At 41.1% G+C, this 21,517-nt stretch overlaps 1 protein-coding gene across 5 annotated transcripts in view; it reads left to right on the forward strand.

The window, feature by feature from the left end:
- The window catches only part of TBC1D23 (TBC1 domain family member 23), a 158,355-nt gene that overhangs the window by 75,841 nt on the left and 60,997 nt on the right, over positions 1-21,517 (forward strand). For all 5 annotated transcript variants that reach the window (XM_070093991.1, XM_070093983.1, XM_070093985.1 and 2 more), the window contains one exon: positions 6,632-6,782. In XM_070093991.1, coding sequence (XP_069950092.1) covers positions 6,632-6,782 — 151 coding nt within the window. The remainder of the gene's footprint in view (positions 1-6,631; positions 6,783-21,517) is intronic.

Genomic DNA, 21,517 nt, shown 5'->3' on the forward strand with positions numbered 1-21,517 from the left:
AAACTGTTGTATTCTGAGTGCCTCTGCAAAAACAGTGATAATGTGTGAGTGTGGTGAAAGTGTTGAATGATGATGAAAGTATTTTCTTTTTGGGGATTTTCTTTCTTTTTTGGGTCACCCTGCCTCGGTGGGAGACGGCCGACTTGTTGAAAAAAAAAAAATTTACTTTTATGCTTACACTTTTATATTTACACTTACCTTGGAGGAGATGTTAGTATAATTAGTTAGTTTAATGGAGGAGATGCTGGCAGAGGTTTAGGGTAGTGGAAGATAGCAGGCCAGCGTATGTTCAGTGCATATACACACATCCAACAACATTGGAGAGTTACTTTCGTGTCGTTTTTCTATCACTCGCTTTACTTACTTGCCACACTGTTAATTCTATACTATATCGCTGACTGGGACTATAGCCTTTATCGATAATTCCGGCTTTAGTATTGTACATATTGTAGAATCAATGAATCACTGCAGAAGGCACACTCTCCCCTCTCTCTTTGTCCTCCACTTTGGTACTTTACTACAAGTTTTTTATTGAATTTTGTGTTTGTTTCCTTCTTTATCACAGGGCTGGCACAAGAAACTTTCTTTGAGCCCATGGTGGCTTATTTAGTGGTTACGAGCACTAAAAACACTGGAGTAATACAAAATATATTGCAGGTACATGTGGAATTAACCAAAACTACTTGTAAACACTGGCACACTGGCTGTGCATGGAGTCTTGGAGTGGCTGCGCCCGCTCAGGCTGCACTCAGGCCGCACTGAGACATTCAGGACGAAAGCCTTTAGACGAGTTTTTTGCCATTGGTAGAGCCATTTTTTTGACGCCAAAGAGCGCCGTTAGTCAATTTTGGCGTTAGTCAATGCCGCCGTTGGTTGAGGGTCCACTGTACCTCAATGCACCACTCACTGTTTGTCCTTCATCAATTCTGTGGTAAACCTCATCCTTCATAAATCCATCTGCTGACACATCAACTCTCAAATATCTGAAAACATTCACTTCTTCCATACTCCTCCTCCCCAATTTGATATCCAATTTTTCTTTATCTAAATCATTTGATACCCTCATCACCTTACTCTTTTCTATGTTCACTTCAGCTTTCTACCTTTACACACACTCCCCAACTCGTCCACTGACCTTTGCAACTTTTTTTTAGAATCTCCCATAAGCACAGTATCATCATCAAAAAGTAACTGTGTCAATTCTCATTTTGCATTTGATTCCCCATAATTTAATCCCACTCCTTTCCCCAACTTCTTATACAACCCCATCTATAAGTATATTAAACAACCATGGTGACATTACACATCCCTGTCTAAGACCTACTTTTACTGGGAAGTAATCTCCCTCTCTTCTACACACCCTAACCTGAGCCTCACTATCCTCATAAAAACTCTCTACAGCATTTAGTAACTTGCTACCTATTCCATATACTTGCAACATCTGCCACATTGTCTTTCTTTCTTGCCACATTGTATTTACATTAATTCTTATGGGAAATATTACTTCGGTTTTCGGCCTTTTCGGATTTAGGCTGACCTTGAATGGATTACGGCCGAAATCCGGGGTTCCATTGTATGTGGGTCAGTGTTGACTTGATCAGTGGATTAATCAGACTCAGTCAGACCAGTGACTCTGAGGAAACTCAACAGATCTTGTTCATTAGTTATTTCATACCTGCAACCCATGTCTGAATGTCTCACTATGATAATGCCATCACCAGTAAAACACTATTGAATGTTTTCCTTGTTTTTTATTATTATTATTAACACACTGGTCGATTCCCACCAAGGCAGGGTGGCCCATAAAAGAAAAACTTTCACCAGCATTCACTCCATCACTGTCTTGCCAGAAGGGTGCTTTACACTACAGTTTTTAAACTGCAACATTAACACCCCTCCTTCAGAGTGCAGGCACTGTACTTCCCATCTCTAGGACTCAAGTCCGGCCTGCCGGTTTCCCTGAATTTCTTCATAAGTGTTACTTTGCTCACACTCCAACAGCACGTCAAGTATTAAAAACCATTTGTCTCCATTCACTCCTATCAAACACGCTCACGCATGCCTGCTGGAAGTCCAAGCCCCTTGCACACAAAACCTTCTTTACCCCCTCCCTCCAACCTTTCCTAGGCCAACCCCTACCCCGCCTTCCTTCCACTACAGACTGATACACTCTTGAAGTCATTCTGTTTTGCTCCATTCTCTCTACATGTTCGAACCACCTCAACAACCCTTCCTCAGCCCTCTGGACAACAGTTTTGGTAATCTCGCACCTCCTCCTAACTTCCAAACTACAAATTCTTTGCATTCTTTGCTTCACACCCATATAAGAGCGTTGGTAAAACTATACTCTCATACATTCCCCTCTTTTCCTCCAAGGACAAAGTTCTTTGTCTCCACAGACTCCTAAGTGCACCACTCACCCTTTTACCCTCATCAATTCTATGATTCACCTCATCTTTCATAGACCCATCCGCTGACACGTCCACTCCCAAACAACACACTCCACCAATTTTCAAAACTCTAAACCTACTCACAATACAAAACATCCATACTTATTACTGCACCTACTACATACATAGAACACTTAACTCTGACATAAATCCTCCCCTCAAACACCTCCTTACCAACCTTAACAGAACACATGACCATAACACAAGGCACAGATCACTCTTTGATGTTCCTCATGTCCATCTCACGCTATGCAAAAACTCAATGCACATAAAATGCCCTAAAATCTGGAATTCATTAGTTGTAAATATAAAAGAAACACTGTCTGTTTATAAATTCAAGTCTCTTCTCAAAAATCACTTACCCACAACTAAATAAATACTGAATAATTGTATCTCATAAATTGTATCTCATATATGTATCTCATTATTGTATCTCATAAATGTCAACCTGTGACCCAATCAAACTTTGTTACTATTTAACTTCATTACCTAACAGAATACTCCATTCTACTGATTACACAACAACACAGTAAATGACCATATGACCTGTCTTTTTAATACTCATTTGTACTAAATTGTTAACTGTTTTACAATAATTTTTGTACCACTGAATATATCATTGCTTAGTTAATCTTAAGTTAATTTTAAGCCTGCCCATAATGCTCTGCATACAAGGGGCTTTGGCATGCTGCACTTCAAAAATTGTATTCCTTGTACTTCTCTGTATCATGTTCAAATAAATAAATAAATAAATAAATAAATAAATAAATAAATAAATAAATACATTCACCTCCTCCATATTCTCTCCCTCCAATCTGATATCCAATCTTTCATCACCTAATCTTTTTGTTATCCTCATAACCTTACTCTTTCCTGTATTCACTTTTAATTTTCTTCTTTTACACACCCTACCAAATTCATCCACCAATCTCTGCAACTTCTCTTCAGAATCTCCCAAGAGCACAGTATCATCAGCAAAGAGCAACTGTGACAACTCCCACTTTATGTGTGATTCTTTATCTTTTAACTCCACGCCTCTTGCCAAGACCCTCGCATTTACTTCTCTTACAACCCCATCTATAAATATATTAAACAACCACGGTGACATCACACATCCTTGTCTAAAGCCTACTTTTACTGGGAAATAATCTCCCTCTTTCCTACATACTCTAACATGAGCCTCACTATCCTCGTAAAAACTCTTCACTGCTTTCAGTAATCTACCTCCTACACCATACACCTGCAACATCTGCCACATTGCCCCCCCTATCCACCCTGTCATATGCCTTTTCCAAATCCATAAATGCCACAAAAACCTCTTTAGCCTTATCTAAATACAGGTCCACACACCCCCTACCTTTCCTAAAGCCTCCTTGTTCATCTGCTATCCTATTCTCCGTCTTACTCTTAATTCTTTCAATAATAACTCTACCATACACTTTACCAGGTATACTCGACAGACTTAACCCCCTATAATTTTTGCACTCTCTTTTGTCCCCTTTGCCTTTATACAAACGAACTATGCATGCTCTCTGCCAATCCCTAGGTACCTTACCTTCTTCCATACATTTATTAAACAATTGCACCAACCACTCCAAAACTATATCCCCACCTGCTTTTAACATTTCTATCTTTATCCCATCAATCCCGGCTGCCTTACCCCCTTTCATTTTACCTACTGCCTCACGAACTTCCCCACACTCACAACTGGCTCTTCCTCACTCCTACAAGATGTTATTCCTCCTTGCCCTATACACAAAATCACAGCTTCCCTATCTTCATCAACATTTAACAGTTCCTCAAAATATTCCCTCCATCTTCCCAATACCTCTAACTCTCCATTTAATAACTCTCCTCTCCTATTTTTAACTGACAAATCCATTTGTTCTCTAGGCTTTCTTAACTTGTTAATCTCACTCCAAAACTTTTTCTTATTTTCAACAAAATTTGTTGATAACATCTCACCCACTCTCTCATTTGCTCTCTTTTTACATTGCTTCACCACTCTCTTAACCTCTCTCTTTTTCTCCATATACTCTTCCCTCCTTGCATCACTTCTACTTTGTAAAAACTTCTCATATGCTAACTTTTTCTCCCTTACTACTCTCTTTACATCATCATTCCACCAATTGCTCCTCTTTCCTCCCGCACCCACTTTCCTGTAACCACAAACTTCTGCTGAACACTCTAACACTACATTTTTAAACCTACCCCATACCTCTTCGACCCCATTGCCTATGCTCTCATTAGCCCATCTATCCTCCAATAGCTGTTTATATCTTACCCTAACTTCCTCCTCTTTTAGTTTATAAACCTTCACTTCTCTCTACCTTGATGCTTCTATTCTCCTTGTATCCCATCTACCTTTTACTCTCGGTGTAGCTACAACTAAAAAGTGATCTGATATATCTGTGGCCCCTCTATAAACATGTACATCCTGAAGTCTACTCAACAGTCTTTTATCTACCAATACACAATCCAACAAACTACTATCATTTCGCCCTACATCATATCTTGTATACTTATTTATCCTCTTTTTCTTAAAATATGTATTACCTATAACTAAACTTCTTTCTATACAAAGTTCAATCAAAGGGCTCCCATTATCATTTACACCTGGCACCCCAAACATACCTTCCACACCCTCTCTAAAAGTTTCTCCTACTTTAGCATTCAGGTCCCCTACCACAATTACTCTCTCACTTGGTTCAAAGGTTCCTATACATTCACTTAACATCTCCCAAAATCTCTCTCTCTCCTCTACATTCCTCTCTTCTCCAGGTGCATACACGCTTATTATGACCCACTTTTCGCATCCAACCTTTACTTAAATGCACATAATTCTTGAATTTACACATTCATATTCTCTTTTCTCCTTCCATAACTGATCCTTCAACATTACTGCTATCCCTTCCTTAGCTCTAACTCTCTCAGATACTCCAGATTTAATCCCATTTATTTCTCCCCACCGAAACTCCCCTACCCCATTCAGCTTTGTTTCGCTTAGGGCCAGGACATCCAACTTCTTTTCATTCATAACATCAGCAATCATCTGTTTCTTGTCATCCGCACTACATCCACGTACATTCAAGCATCCCAGTTTTATAAAGTTTTTCTTCTTTTCTTTTTTAGTAAATGTCTACAGGAGAAGGGGTTACTAGCCCATCGCTCCCGGCATTTTATTCGCCTCATAAAACACGCATGGCTTACGGAGGAAGGATTCTTTTTCCTTGTTATTACATTTAAGTTTATGAAGTCGGTCCAATATATTCTGTCACATTTTTGTTAGACATTTACATACACTCTTCTCTTCATATTCATAGAAGAATTGATTAGGTCCTTTTTTGAGTCGGTTGAATAAAATCTTAGCATAACGCTTTGTTTTTGTCTTGCTCTGCCTAGCAGTCAAATCTCCTTGATCTTATTATTTTCAAAGTTAAGACTGAGTTCATCTTTGATTAGCTGAAATGTGTTTAGTAAACAAGTACCTTGGTCTGTATCTGTAGGTAAATTTGGACTGCTTACAATTACAGCATCTTGCAATTTTTCTTGTTGCTTTAGTTCCCTTTGATTCTAGAAGTATGTACTCCATTGAGAATCTGTTTGACTTTCAGTCTATTACAGCTTCTACCATATTGGTAGTGGGGGAAGTTATCTGTTTAGTATGACTCTCAATAGTTATTTGAATATCTGTGTGTTCCTCATTCTTTTTTGTCAAGTTAGTAAGTTTTTCTTCTTGTTCACTGACTCTTGTGTTTTGAGTCGGTTGAGAGCACTCTGTCTGCAATCTTTTTTTTTCATTGGTTTTGTTTTGTAATTGCAGCATACTATTTTCCTGTATAATGCTCTGTAAGGTGTTAATGAGTTCTTGGTGAGGACTGAGTACCTGGGGATGTAGATGAGCTGTGGTCAATGCCGTTGTTTGAGGTGAAGTGGTCTTGTAGGTCAGCCATGGTTGATGATGTGTGGTCAGCTGGGGTGTGGGAAATGGGTGAGGGTGAAGGTTGGTGGTAACTATCCTTACAACCAGTGATAATATTGATAACTATCCTTACAACTAGACACAGTGGTAATGCCTATCCTCCTTACATACATTTGTTCATCTAGAGATATTTGGATAATTTGTGATTGTGATGCATCACTTTCATGCGTCATAAGTAAAGTTTTGATTGAACTTTCAGAGAGCAGATCCTGGAGATGAAGAGTGAGAGTGGTGAAGACATCATCAAGACTCTGAGCAGCATCCCGGCCGGCCTCAGTGTTGATGATGTCTCTGACTTCTGTTCCCTTGCCAGATATTACATCATCAAGACTCCTTCCACATTTAGAAAGGTCAATGCTGCAAGTTATTACAATATTAACACAGTTGTACATTGTAAGACTCTTTTAATTTAATACAAATTAATTGTCTGTGTAACTCAGTTGGTAGCACACTCATCTCACACATTGAGGTTTATGGTTTGATTCCCAGTATAGGTGGAAACAGTAGGGGTGTTTCCTTAAGACATCTGCTATCCCTGTTCACCTAGCAGTAAAATAGGTTCCTGGTTGTTAGTCGACTGGTGTGAGTCGCATCCTGGGGACAGAATTACCCTAGTTGTCCAAAATGCTCTGCATAACCAAGGACTTTCTATATGGTATGTTATTCATATCAGCTATGGTCTGTATAAGTTGTGTGTGCACTTGTAGTGATAAAGATTATTATTATTATTTAATGGTGTCCTGTAGCATGATCGCTAGCACACACTGCTCACACACTGGGGGTCCGGGGTTCGAATTTCCACTGGTACAGCTGGGAAACATTAGGGACGTGTTTCCATAAGACACCTGCTGTCCCTGTCCCTGTTCACCCATCAGTTTAAAATGGGTACCTGGGTGTAAGTTGACTGGTGTGGGTCGCATCCTGGGACAAAACTGATCTAATTTGCCTGAAATGCTCTGCATAATGAGCAGCTTTCTATATAGTAGTATGTCATTGATGTCATCTAGGCCTGTATACCATGTACATGCACTTGTAGTAAATAAAGATATCATTATGATTATTATTGTTATTATTACAGTGGACCCTCAGTTCGAAAAGGCCGAAGACTGAAATAATATTTCCCATGAGAAATAATGTAAATCCAGTTAATCCATTTCAGACATCCAAAAGTATTAACAAAAAATACATTTTATAGAGAATATAGTTTTATATGCACAAAACAATGAGAAATAAATATAAAGCACAAATTTTAATGATAAATGAACATTACATACCTTTATTGAAGACTCTTGTTGGCGTATTGAAGGCGAGGAGGGGAGAGGGAGTTGGGAATCCCCCTCCATAAGGGCTTCAGGTATCAAAGCCCTACCTTGGGCTTTGATACTGCCACAGTACATTCATTACTTACCTTAAAATATTTGTAGTCTTACTGTAGGGCAAGAGGTGAGTAGTATTTATTTGTAGAAATTCAGTGTAGGTAGCCGGTAGATGTAGGTACACGTATGTAGCCCCCTGGGTTACATTACACAGCCATATTATTACACTACACAGCCATATTATCACATCGACATACCGTGTTCACTGAGTTTAATTGTTTCTAACTACTACCTTTAGATGCCATCATCAACAAAGGGAGAAGTAATGAATAATTCATGCCGAGAATTGTCAACAGACACTTATGAAGGGCGGTGACTGGACCAGATGCCAGATTCACAGTTTTCTCTAACGCTGAATCAGAGAAAACGTAATGTTTACCCTCCTCCCTCCCTCCTTGATTTGCCAGTACTCACCACTCAATAGCATATAAACATTGCATGTTTATATGCTGTATGCTATGTAATGTGTTTCTTATATAATTTTGAAGAAAATATTATAGATAAATTGTTAAAAATGTGTATATTAACCTAAAATAAGACATTTAATGTGCCCAAGAGTGAATATTATTAACCCTTTCAGGGTCCGTGCCGTAGTTCTACGGCTTTGAGTTGAGGGTCCAAACCGTAGATCTACACCATGAGCTCATCTCTCACTGATAAGCTGTGAACAGCAAATTTGGGCCTAGATATGAGAGAATACATCTCTGTGGTATGTGTGCACCACATAAAACAAATCCTGCAGCACGCAGTGCACGAGAGAAAAAACTGAGACCGTAATTTTCGATTAAAACAGTGACTTTGCAGTGTTTTTTCATATGTTTTTTATAGTTGTATTTGCAATTTCTTGGTCTCATTTGATAGAATGGAAGATATATTACAGAAATAGAGATGATTTTGATTGGTTTTAATACTGGAAATGGCTTGAAACTGGTGGGTCTAATATACGTTCACAAATGTGGTGATATTATTTATACAATTATTGCAATATTGCATAACAGTAAATCTTCTATTTTTTGGTTTTAATAAAAATTAATTGTGAATAAAAAATCAAAATGGAATTCATTTATAAAGCCTGAAAGCATAACCAATGAACAGAGGAAATGTTAGTTTAATGTCAGGAATGCCTGCATTGTTTATTCTGGATCCTGTTTTGAAATAGGAATATTTTGAACTTTGCATTAAATTGGCCAAATTACCAATTTCAGATCACTTTACAGTGGACCCCCTGCCTAATGGCGGCATCAAGTAACGGCAGATTTGTCTAACGGCACCCATTGGCATAAAAAAATTGGCTCTACCAACGACGAAAAACTCATCTAATGGCATGTGGCCTGAGCGGGCCCAGCCACTCCGTGACTCCGTGTATAGCCAGTATGCCAATGTTCACAAGCCGTTGCGGTCGATTCCAAGTGTACCTGTGATATATTTTGTATTATTCCAGTGTTTTTAGTGCTCGTAACTGCTAAATAAGCCACCATGGGCCCCAAGAAAGCTTCTAGTGCTAAAAAGGGTGAGAAATATTCTCGAAATACTATCGGACCACCATCAGCTGCTGCTGCACTACCGTCAGCTGTTGCTGCAACACCATCAGCTGCTGCTGCTGCACTACCGTAAACTGTTGCTGCACCACCGTCAGCTGCTGCTGCAACACCGTCAGCTGCTGCTACATTACCGTCAGCTGTTGCTGCAACACCATCAGCTGCTGCTGCTGCACTACCGTAAACTGTTGCTGCACCACCGTCAGCTGCTGCTGCAACACCGTCAGCTGCTGCTGCATTACCGTCAGCTGTTGCTGCAACACTGTCAGCTGCTGCTGCTGCTGTACTACCATAAGCTGTTGCTGCTGTACTACTATAAGCTGTTGCTGCACCACCATCAGCTGCTGCTGCAACACCGTCAGCTGCTGCTGCACTACCGTCAGCTGTTGCTGCAGCAACACCATCAGCTGCTGCTGCTGTACTACCATAAGCTGTTGCTGCACCACTGTCAGCTGCTGCTGCAACACTGTCAGCTGCTGCTGCACTACCGTCAGCTGTTGCTGCAACACCATCAGCTGCTGCTGCTGTACTACCATAAGCTGTTGCTGCACCACTGTCAGCTGCTGCTGCACCACGGTCAGCTGTACTACTCGAAGATGTGGAGAGACTATTGTTGGTGTGGCTTATTGAGAATACCAAGAAACAATTAACCCCAGAGGGTTAGCCACCCAGGATAACCCAAGAAAGTCAGTGTGTCATCGAGGACTGTCTAATTTATTTCCTTTGGGGGTCCTTAATCTTGTCCCCCAAAATGCAACTCACACCAGTTGACTAACACCCTGGTGAACAGGTAAAAATGCCTGGAACTAGTGCTCATATTGGTGAATTTAAGGCCAGCAAAGGTCGGTTTGAGATATTTAAGATTTGTAGTGGCATACAGTGTGATAAGGCATGGCGATGCTGAAAAATTCCAACCCCAACAAGTGTTCAATTGTGACAAAGCAGGCCTATTCTGGAAGAAAATGCCCAACAGGACCTACATTACTCAGGAGGAAAAGGCACTCCCAGGACACAAGCCTATGAAAGACAGGCTAACTCTCATGTATTGTTGTAATGCTAGTGGGGATTGCAAAGTGAAGCCTTTACTCGTGTATCACTGTGAAAATCCCAGAGTGTTCAAGAAAAACAGTGTCTCATCACTCAACAGTACTCTTCAGTAAAGGTAAGTGTCATTTTAGTATTTATTTAGGTATTTATTGTGCATGTCTCATTGTTTTCTGTGTAGGGAAATGTATATTTCATATAGAAAAAATTATTTTTTTTAATACTTTTGGCTGTCTGGAATGGATTAATTGGATTTCTATTATTTCTTATGGGAAAATGAATTCGATCAACAGCAAATTCGAGTAACGGCTAGCTCTCTGGAATGGATTAGTGCCTTTGGTCGAGGGTCCACTATACAGCGGACCCCCGACGTATGATGTCCCCAGCCTACATTAGAACCGACCTACGATGCTTTTCAGCGTAAAAATTTAACCTAAATTAAGACATTTAATGTGCTCAAGAGTGATTATTATTACGCGTCCAATGCAGCCAATCTCTGAAATGACGGCCGAAATCCAAATTGGCCGATATCCGGAATGGCCGATAATGGAGGATCCACTGTACGTGTATTATTACAGTGGACCCTCAGTTAACGATATTAATCCGTTCCAGAGAGCTTGTCCTTAACCGATTTTATCGTTATCTGAATTAATTTTCCCCATAATAAATAATGGAAATCCAATTAATCCGTTCCAGACACCCAAAAGTATTAAAAAATTATTTTTTTACATGAAATATACATTTTCCTACACAGAAAACAATGAGACATTCAGAATAAATACATTAATAATTAATAAAATGACACCTTATTGAAGACGTATTTGATGAGTGATGAGACGGGAGGAGGGCAGAGGATGGAGGAGTTTACAATTGTTTGGGAAGGGAATCCCCTTCCATAAGGACTTTAGGTACCAAGTCATTATCCAGAGTTACTTCTCCTTTGTTTTTTAATGCCACAAATCTTTCCATCTTACTCCACACTGCATAAATCTCCATTACTACCACCCTCTACCACCATCACAACCACTACCACCCTCTACCACCATCACAACCACTACCACCCTCTACCACCATCACAACCACTACCACCCTCTACCACCATCACAACCACTACCACCCTCTACCACCATCACAACCACTACCACCATCACAACCACTACCACCCTCTACCACCATCACAACCACTACCACCCTCTACCACCATCACTACCACCCTCTACCACCATCACTACCACCCTCTACCACCATCACTACCACCCTCTACCACCATCACTACCACCCTCTACCACCATCACTACCACCCTCTACCACCATCACTACCACCCTCTACCACCATCACTACCACCCTCTACCACCATCACTACCACCCTCTACCACCATCACTACCACCCTCTACCACCATCACTACCACACTCTACCACCATCACTACCACCCTCTACCACCATCACTTCCACCCTCTACCTCCATCACAACCACTACCACCCTCTACCACCATCACAACCACTACCACCCTCTACCACCATCACAACCACTACCACCCTCTTCCATCATCACAGCCACTACTACCCTGTACCACCATCACTATCATCCTCTACCACCATCACTACCACCCTCTACCACCATCACTACCACCCTCTACCACCATCACTACCACCATCACTACCACCCTCTACCACCATCACTACCACCCTCTACCACCATCACTACCACCCTCTACCACCATCACTACCACCTTCTCCCACCATCACTACCACCCTCGACCACCATCACTACCACCCTCAACCACCATCACTACCACCCTCGACCACCATCACTACCACCCTCTACCACCATCACTACCACCTTCTACCACCATTACTACCACCTTCTACTGCCATCACTACCACCCTCTACAACCATCGCTACCACTTTCTACCACCATCACTACCACCCTCTACAACCATCGCTACCACTTTCTACCACCATCACTACCACCTTCTATCACCATCACTACCACCCTCTACTACCATCACTACCACCTTCTACCACCATCACTACCACCCTCTACTACCATCACTACCACCTTCTACCACCATCACTACCACCCTCTACTACCATCACTACCACCTTCTACCACCATCACTACCACCTTCTACCACCATCACTACCACCTTCTACCACCATCACTACCACCTTCTACCACCATCACTACCACCCTCTACTACCATCACTACCACCTTCTACCACCATCACTACCACCTTCTACCACCATCACTACCACCTTCTACCACCATCACTACCACCTTCTACCACCATCACTACCACCTTCTACCACCATCACTACCACCTTCTACCACCATCACTACCATCCTCTACCACCATCACTACCACCTTCTACCACCATCACTACCACCCTCTACCACCATCACTACCACCTTCTACCACCATCACTACCACCCTCTACCACTGCCTTGACGATACTGTTTTTCTTGAACACACTGGGAGTTTCCGAGTGATACATGAGTAGAGGCTTCACTTTGCAATCCCCACTAGCATTACTACAAAACATTAGAGTTATCCTGTCTTTCATAGGCTTGTGTCCTGGGAGTGCCTTTTCCTCCTGTGTAATGTAGGTCCTGTTTGGCATTTTCTTCCAAAACAGGCCTGTTTTGTCACAATTAAACACTTGTTGGGGTTTTAATTTTTCAGTGTCTATGTACTCCTTGAATTCCTGCACATGTTTTTCAGCCGCTTTTTGGTCAGAACTGGCAGCCTCACCATGCCTTATCACTCTGTGTATGTCACTACGAATCTTAAATCTCTCAAACCAGCCTTTGCTGGCCTTAAATTCATCAATATCTTCACTATTTGGAGGTATTTTCTTAATGAGACCATCATGCAACTGCCTTGCCTTTTCACACATTACTGACTGAGAAACACTATCTCCTGATAATTGTTTTTCATTTATCCATACCAACAACAGTCTCTTCACATCTTCAGTTATTTGCGATCTCCATTTTGAAAATATACTTGCATCTTTTGCAACAACAGCTTCCTTGATTGCTTTTCTGTTCACCAAGATAGTAGTGATGGTTGAATAGGGTTTGTTATATAGCCTTCCCAACTCGGCAATATGCACTCCACTTTCATACATTTCTGTTATCTCTTTCTTCAGTTGCATAGTAATTCTCACCCTTTTTACCACAGGGTTGGCACTGGAAGCTTTCTTGGGGCCCATAGTGGCTTATTTAGTGGTTAAAAGCACTAAAACAATGGAATATTACAAAATATATCGCAGGTACATGTGGAATCGATCGCAGCGTCTTGTAAACAGTGGCACACTGGCTATACACAGAGTCTTGGAGTGGCTGGGCCCGCTCAGGCCGCATGGACACGTTCCGAGTTGGTAGAGCCAACATTTTGACACCAAAGAGAGCCTTTAGTTTGATTTTGGCATTAGGCGGTGCCGCCATTAGTCGAGGGTCCACTGTACATGAGTTTGTGTGGGTGGGTGTGAGTTGGACCTGACTAGTTTGTGCTGCTAGGTCTGATGCTGTGCTCCTTCCTTCAGTGGATGTGACCTAACTAGGTGGGTCATTGGTCTAAGCCAGGGGGGTGACATGGATCTGAATTGTATGGGCCAGTAGGCCTGCTACAGTGTTCCTTCTTTCTTATGCTCTTGTGTATTCAGCAAGCTGGCCAGCTTGCTGGCTGGCTGGCTGTCTCTGGCTGTCTCTGTATCTGTCTGTCTATATTTCTGTCTCTCACATGTATGCATAAGTACAGTTATTATACATAGTGTAAATTACCTAGGATAACCCAAAAATTCCAGGCAAATTGCTATACAGTGTTTGTAGATATAAGACATAAATAAACATGATGCAAGTAATAGCAGTGTCACTTGCTCAGCAATCAAGGAGCGGCTCATAAACCAAAAACCAACAGGTTTACCAGCTGCTCCCTGAGACAAACAGATGGAAAGAGACCCACCTAGACAGACAGAAAGACCGATAAGCAGAGCTAGACAGACAGATAAACAGGCAGACAGACAGACAGATAGACAGACAGACATGTTTGTGTGCAACAGCGAAAACAAATAGAGGGTTCCCTGCAGCAGCTCGCATTCATCAAATGTCACTGGCTGTCACCGGTTATCTCACACTTGTCATAACACCATTCTTCAAGGAGTTTCATATATACTCCAGCACATCTAAAACATTGCAAAGACCTATAAACATTTTGTATATACAGTGGTACCCCGAGTTTCGAACTTTATTCATTCCAGAAGGCTGGTAGTGCAGTAAGGCTAGTGGTTCATGCTAAAGGTGTGCTAGTAGTGCAGGAAGGCTAGTGGTTCATGCTAGGGAGGTACTAGTAGCAATGCAGTTATGCTAGTGGTTCATGCTAGGCACATTCAACTCACACAACCATTCCCAGTCATGTATTTGTCAAGCTTTGCTGCTGCTTATCTACAACTTTATTGCTAAACCTGTGCTTTTCATTTTCATTTTAAATCTTAACCATTTGACTCTCGGGTAGATCTGTCACAGAGGTCGGTGTCATACTTGTACATCTGCATCTCAATCATAGTATCTTCAGATATGTTATGATGGGTAAATTTAGGTCTAGATATGAGAGAATAGGTCTCTCCAGTGGGTATACCTGGAGTATGCCTGGAGAGGGTTTTGGGGGTCAACGCCCCTTCGGCCCAGTGTGAGATTAGTGCACATTATAAAAATTTCTGCCCCCACAGTGCATGATGGGAACAGTGAACCTTTGAACTTAAGTTTGGTTTAAAATAGTGACATTTTATTGTGGCAAAGCTCCTGGAGAGCGAAATGTTTCTTAACTTATTATTGGTCCTGGATGTGGCCATTTTGGTCCCTATTGGATAAGTGTCAGACTTACTAGACTTGGCCTGATTTTTCTCAAGACAACCTGGCACTATAGCTATGGACAAAATACAGAATTCTGAACTTACGTCCACTTTGTCCAGGAGCATTTGCCCAGTCAATTTTTTGTCCTAAATTTATTTTACTGTATAAACAAAGAAAATCAGAATATTCACAGTGTTAGGCTCTTAACCCATTGACTGTCGCAATCCCAAATCCTGGTGTCGAAGAATATTAACCCTTTCAGGGTCGACAGGCCCTCTCCTAAACTTGTTCTCAGGGTCGAAAAATATTAAAAAAAAAAAATTTTTCTTATGAAATGATAGTTTTTTTTGTGAGTGTTATAGGCCAAATTTTTTTTTTTTTGCGATCAGTACTTACCAAGATATGGAGGCGTGAAGTTGACAGAAATTGAACTGCTTATGGCAACATTGCCAACTGCCAGTCACCCAGTAATAGTTTACGTATTTTGTTTTTTCTACTTTTTTCTTTTTTTTTAATATTTTATTTTTCAAGTAACTTTTATGGCCTCTAAGACCAATATAAAGACTGTTTGGTATATATTCACTCATTGTATGCTACCCAATAACAGGACAATCTTTGCTGTCATTATATTGTTTACAAAACATGTTTACACAAACCAACAATAAAAAATGTTGTTTATTACTATTTTTCTATCATATTTATACACATATAGAGTCACTGGACAGGTTCCTATAACTACAAGAGGTTCTGAAAGTTTGTAGTAGTGTGGGGGTGGACTTGTAAATATGCTGAGTCACCAGTGTGTCTTGTGTCACAATGATGCATCATACTACCACTCACTAACCCTCACTGCCTTCCACAACACATCCCTTCCTCCCCACAAACCTTCCTTCCTTCCTACCTACCTTCCTCTCATCTCTTCCTACCTACTGCCCCTTCTTCCTACCTACCTTCCCTCCTTCCTTCTTCCTTCCTTCCTTCCTCTCATCTGCCCGCCCGCCCGCCCGCCCGCCCGCCCGCCCGCCCGCCCGCCCGCCCGCCCGCCCGCCTGCCTGCCCGCCCGCCTGCCCGCCCGCCCGCCCGCCCGCCCGCCCGCCCGCCCGCCCGCCCGCCCGCCCGCCTTCAGAACTGAGCTGCATAATCTAGGTGAGGCCTTACTAATGATGTATAAAGCTGCAGTATGACCTCTGGACTTCTGTTGCTTACACTTCTTGATATAAATCCCAGTAATCTATTTGCCTTATTACGTACGCTTAGGCATTGCTGTCTTGGTTTAAGGTTCCTGCTCACCATAACCCCCAAGTCCTTTTTGCAATCTGTATGGCTAAGTTCTACATCATTTAACTTATTAGTACTAGGGTTATGGACACTCCCAAGCTTCAGAACCTTGCATTTATCTACATTGAACTGCATCTGCCACTTTTCTGACCAAGAATAGAGTTTGTTTAAATCCTCTTGAAGTTCCATAACATCTATGTTTGAATCAATTATCCTACCTATCTTTGTGTCATCGGCGAATTTGCTCATATCACTAGTAATTCCCTCATCAAGATCATTGATATATATTATAAACAACAACAGGCCCAAGACTAATCCCTGTGGAACACCACTTGTTACAGATCCCCACTCGGATTTAACCCCATTTATGGACACACTCTGCTTCCTGTCTGTGAGCCATGACTCGATCCACGAGAGCACTTTTTCCCCAATGCCATGAGCTGCCACTTTCTTTAACAGTCTATGGTGCGGAACTCTATCAAAAGCCTTACTAAAATCTAAGTAAATAATATCAAATTCTTTATCGTGGTCAACAGCCTCAAAAGCTTTACTGAAGAAAGTTAATAAATTAGTTATACATGACCGGCCTCTTGTGATTCCATGCTGAGTATCCTTAATCAAGCTATGCTTATCGAGATGGCTTCTTATAATCTCAGCTATAATTGACTCTAGTAATTTGCCTACAATTGAGGTCAGGCTTATTGGGCGGTAATTTGACGGTAACGACTTGTCCCCTGTTTTAAAAATAGGAATTACATTAGCCATCTTCCACATATCAGACACTACACCTGTTTGAAGAGATAAATTAAAAATATTAATTAATGTTTCACAGTTCCATTTTGCATTCCTTAAGAACCCTTGAAAAAACCTCATCAGGACCCGGCGACTTATTTTGCTTCAGTCTGTCTATCTGCTTCACAACCATTTCACTAGTGACTGTGATGTTACATAATTTATCTTCTTCTAGCCCACTATAAAAATTAATTACTGGAATATTGTTAGTGTCTTCCTGTGTAAAAACTGAGAGAAAATAATTATTTAAAATTGAGCACATTTCATTCTCTTTGTCAGTAAGGTGCCCATAGTTATTTTTAAGGGGACCTATCTTATCTCTAATTTTTGTTCTATAGACCTGGAAAAAACTTTTTGGGTTAGTTTTAGAATCCTTAACAACTTTAATTTCATAGTCCCTTTTAGCTTTTCTTATCCCCTTTTTAATGTCCCTCTTAATGTCAATATACTGATTCATAAGATGACCCTCACCTCTTTTGATATGCCTATAAATTCCTTTCTTATGCCCTAGTAGATATTTGAGCCTATTATTCATCCATTTTGGGTCATTTCTATTTGATCTAATTTCTTTATATGGGATAAACGTTCTTTGAGCAGCATGTATAGTGTTCAGAAAACTGTCATATTGATAGCTCTCTTCGTTACTCCAGTCAACAGATGATAAGTGTTCTCTAAGCCCATTGTAATCTGCTAAGCGAAAATCTGGGACTGTTACTGAGTTATCGCTACTATCGTACTTCCATTCAATGCTAAATGTAATTGATTTGTGGTCGCTAGCACCCAGTTCCTCTGAAATTTCTAAATTATTAACAAGGGATTCATTGTTTGCCATAACTAAGTCAAGCAGGTTATTTCCCCTTGTAGGTTCTGTCACAAACTGCTTCAAAAAACAATCCTGAACAACTTCTAAGAAGTCGTATGATTCTAAATTCCCAGTCAAGAAATTCCAATCAATATGACTAAAGTTAAAGTCTCCTAGAATTACTACATTATCGTGCCTTGTGGCCTTAACAATTTCCTCCCATAGTAGTCTCCCTTGGTCCCTATCTAAGTTTGGGGGACGGTATATCACTCCTAAAATAGTTTTTGTAAAGTAAAAGGACACAAGTGCAACTAATGTGACATTTATTGTGGCAACGTTTCGCTCTCCAGGAGCTTTATCAAGCTTGATAAAGCTCCTGGAGAGTGAAACGTTGCCACAATAAATGTCACATTAGTTGCACTTGTGTCCTTTTACTTTACATATTGTCGGTAATTCTACCAACTTTATTATAAAATAGTTTTTCATGCCCCTCTGAAAATTCTATCCAAACAGACTCTGTATGTGTTACTTCAGACTTAATACCCGTTTTTATGCAGCAGTTCAAGCGATCTCGGACATACAATGCCACCCCACCCCCCTTCCCGATACTTCTATCTACTTGGAACAATTTAAAATCCTGAATATGACATTCCGCAGGCATGTCCCGACTTTTTTAATTAAACCACGTCTCAGTTAAGGCAAATACATCAATGTTACCTGCACTAGCAACTAATCTCAACTCGTCCATCTTATTCCTAGCACTACGGCAATTAGCATAATAAACATTGAAAGACTCTCCTTTCTCTTTACCCTTCCTGCTCATTTCTGTTTTTCTACTAAACCTATTACTGTCCTTATCACTCAAAGTCACTGGCTTTTCAATATCTACCTCGTTCTGCTTATTACTAGTTCCCCTAGAACTCGTAATATTACTACACTGGGACTTCACTGTTTTCCTGCCAAAACCCATACCACTAACTATTCCTAGTTTAAAGTCCTAACTGCTCCCTCCACTGCAGTTGCCAGTGCTACCACCCCAGACCTAGATAAGTGAACCCCATTCCTGGCATACATGTTATTTCTGCCATAGAAGAGGTCCCAGTTGTCAATGAATGTTACCGCATTTTCCTTACAGTATTTGTCCAGCCGGCAATTGACACCAATTGCCCTGGACAACCATTCATTTCCAACTCCTCTCCTTGGCAAAACACCACATATGACAGGGTTCCCACCCTTACTCCTAATTATTTCTATTGCTGACCTATACCTGCTAATCAGGTCTTCACTCCTACGTCTGCTAACATCGTTGCCTCCAGCACTGAGACAGATAATAGGATTGCTCCCATTACCTCTCATGATGTCATCCAGACGGCTAACAATATCCTCCATCCCAGCCCCAGGAAAGCAAACTCTCTGTCTCCTACTCCTGTCCTTCAAGCAGAACGCCCTATCCATATACCTAACTTGGCTATCCCCAACAACAACAATATTCTTACCTTCCTTAATGTCGTTCGTCGTGACGTTCCCAGTAGTCGACTCTCATTCATCGGGTAGCACTGAGAATGTATTAGATGTTTCCACAACAGTTTCCACGGCTGTCTCTTTCTTCTTCATCGTTTCTACCTTTCCATTTGTCCTCTTGATCGTCAACTTCGTTCCCTGCTGTCCAGCCACTGACCAGTTTCCCTTCTTGACCTGAGGACTCAAAACAGGAGGACTACTACGAATCTTCTTGTTTTCCTCGGTCAGTCGCCGAATCTCCATCTTCGCCATCCTCAATTCTTCCTTAAGCTGTTGGTAAAGTTGCTCGATGGAGGGCATCTTTCTTCAATTCGTAGAGAGCGCTCAAACAGGTCTTCACAGAGCTAAGTACACGTCACCACTGCGCAAAAGCCAACCCAATCAGGAGCTACTGCTCAGCACGTCTGCACGGCCCAACAGCGACATATAAAGTCACTGGACACTTCCCAGAACTGCTACAGCTTCTGTAAAGCTCGTAGTTGTTGTGTGGGGGTGGACTTGTAAATATGCTGAGTCACCGGCATAATTAGTGTCTCAGTGACAAATCACACCATCACTCATCACCCTCACTGCCTGTCAACTTCCTCCCCACCCCACCAACCCACATGGAAATAAGCCACTGTCTGAATTTTTTTGGGTTATCCTAGGTTGATGGTCTCCTTCTTTCCTTCCCTCCTTTTCATCTCTTCCTTTCTTCCTTCCTTCCTTCCTTCCTTCCTTCCTTCCTTCCTTCTGGTTTCCTGGGCATTGCTTTCAGCCACAAACTTTTCAAAACCATAAAATTCATCTTCACTGACACTTCCATCTGTGTTTGAGCTGTCACTTCAGAACAAAAGAGCCCCAATTAGCTGAGGAGTGAGGAGTTTCTTAGTGCTAGACATGGTGAACAAGGTGTAATAGAATGGCTTTCCCACAATGCACCACTGGGTCCCCAATTTTTTTTTGTACCACGCACATTAACCAAGGAGACCCATTTTCTCACATCTAGGCCTACCAGCCTTTTCCTGCTTGATTTGAGGACGCTAGAATTTATGCGTACTAGTACGTCACTAACACTGGTGCGTAAGATGTACTAGTACGTCAAAGACTCTGAAAGGGTTAAAAAAAAATGATTGTTTCTGATGAAAATGTTAAGATTAATTTTCTAATTGTTTTAAGCCCCCAAAAAAATTTTTGCGATCAGTACTTATGGAGATATAGAGGCGTAAAGTTGGCAGAAAATGAGCCGCGACGAATGCCGCTCATCCGGTTAAGTTTTTTTACTCCCATTCGATGGTATCTTGCTTTTTCCACTACTTGATTTTTTCAGGTAACTTATGTGGCCTGTGAGACCAAAGTAAGGTGCAATGCACATACATACATTCGTTGTATATAACTCAATAAGTGCACAAACATAATTATCAATAGTATATTGTTTACAAAACTTGCTTATGCAAGCAAACAATACAAAAATTTTTTTATTACTATTGTTCTATAATATACATACATGTATATACAAATGTACAGTCACTGGACATGTTCCTAGAAGTTCTGCAGCTTGTGGAACTCTTTGAAACATGGTTTCATACACAATGGTGTTTTACACTCCTCGCACATAAAACGAGTGTCTGCATTTTTGTGAGCTTTTTTTTTTTATGTGCACAGACAAAACACCTCGTCTGAGCAGTTTTCTTCATTGTAGTAGCAGACAGTTGTGTTAGGTAGTTATCCTAGGTAAATGTGTCATCATTCCTTCCTACCTACCTACGTACCTTTCTTTCTGTCTTCATTCTTTCTTTCTTCATTCTTTCCTTCCTTCCTTCCTTCTGGTTTTTATAATATATATACATGTATACAGTGGACCCCAGCCTTACGAACGTATCGCATTACGTTAAATC

Source organism: Cherax quadricarinatus, chromosome 4 (assembly GCF_038502225.1).
Source record: "Cherax quadricarinatus isolate ZL_2023a chromosome 4, ASM3850222v1, whole genome shotgun sequence".
NCBI lineage: Eukaryota > Metazoa > Arthropoda > Malacostraca > Decapoda > Parastacidae > Cherax > Cherax quadricarinatus.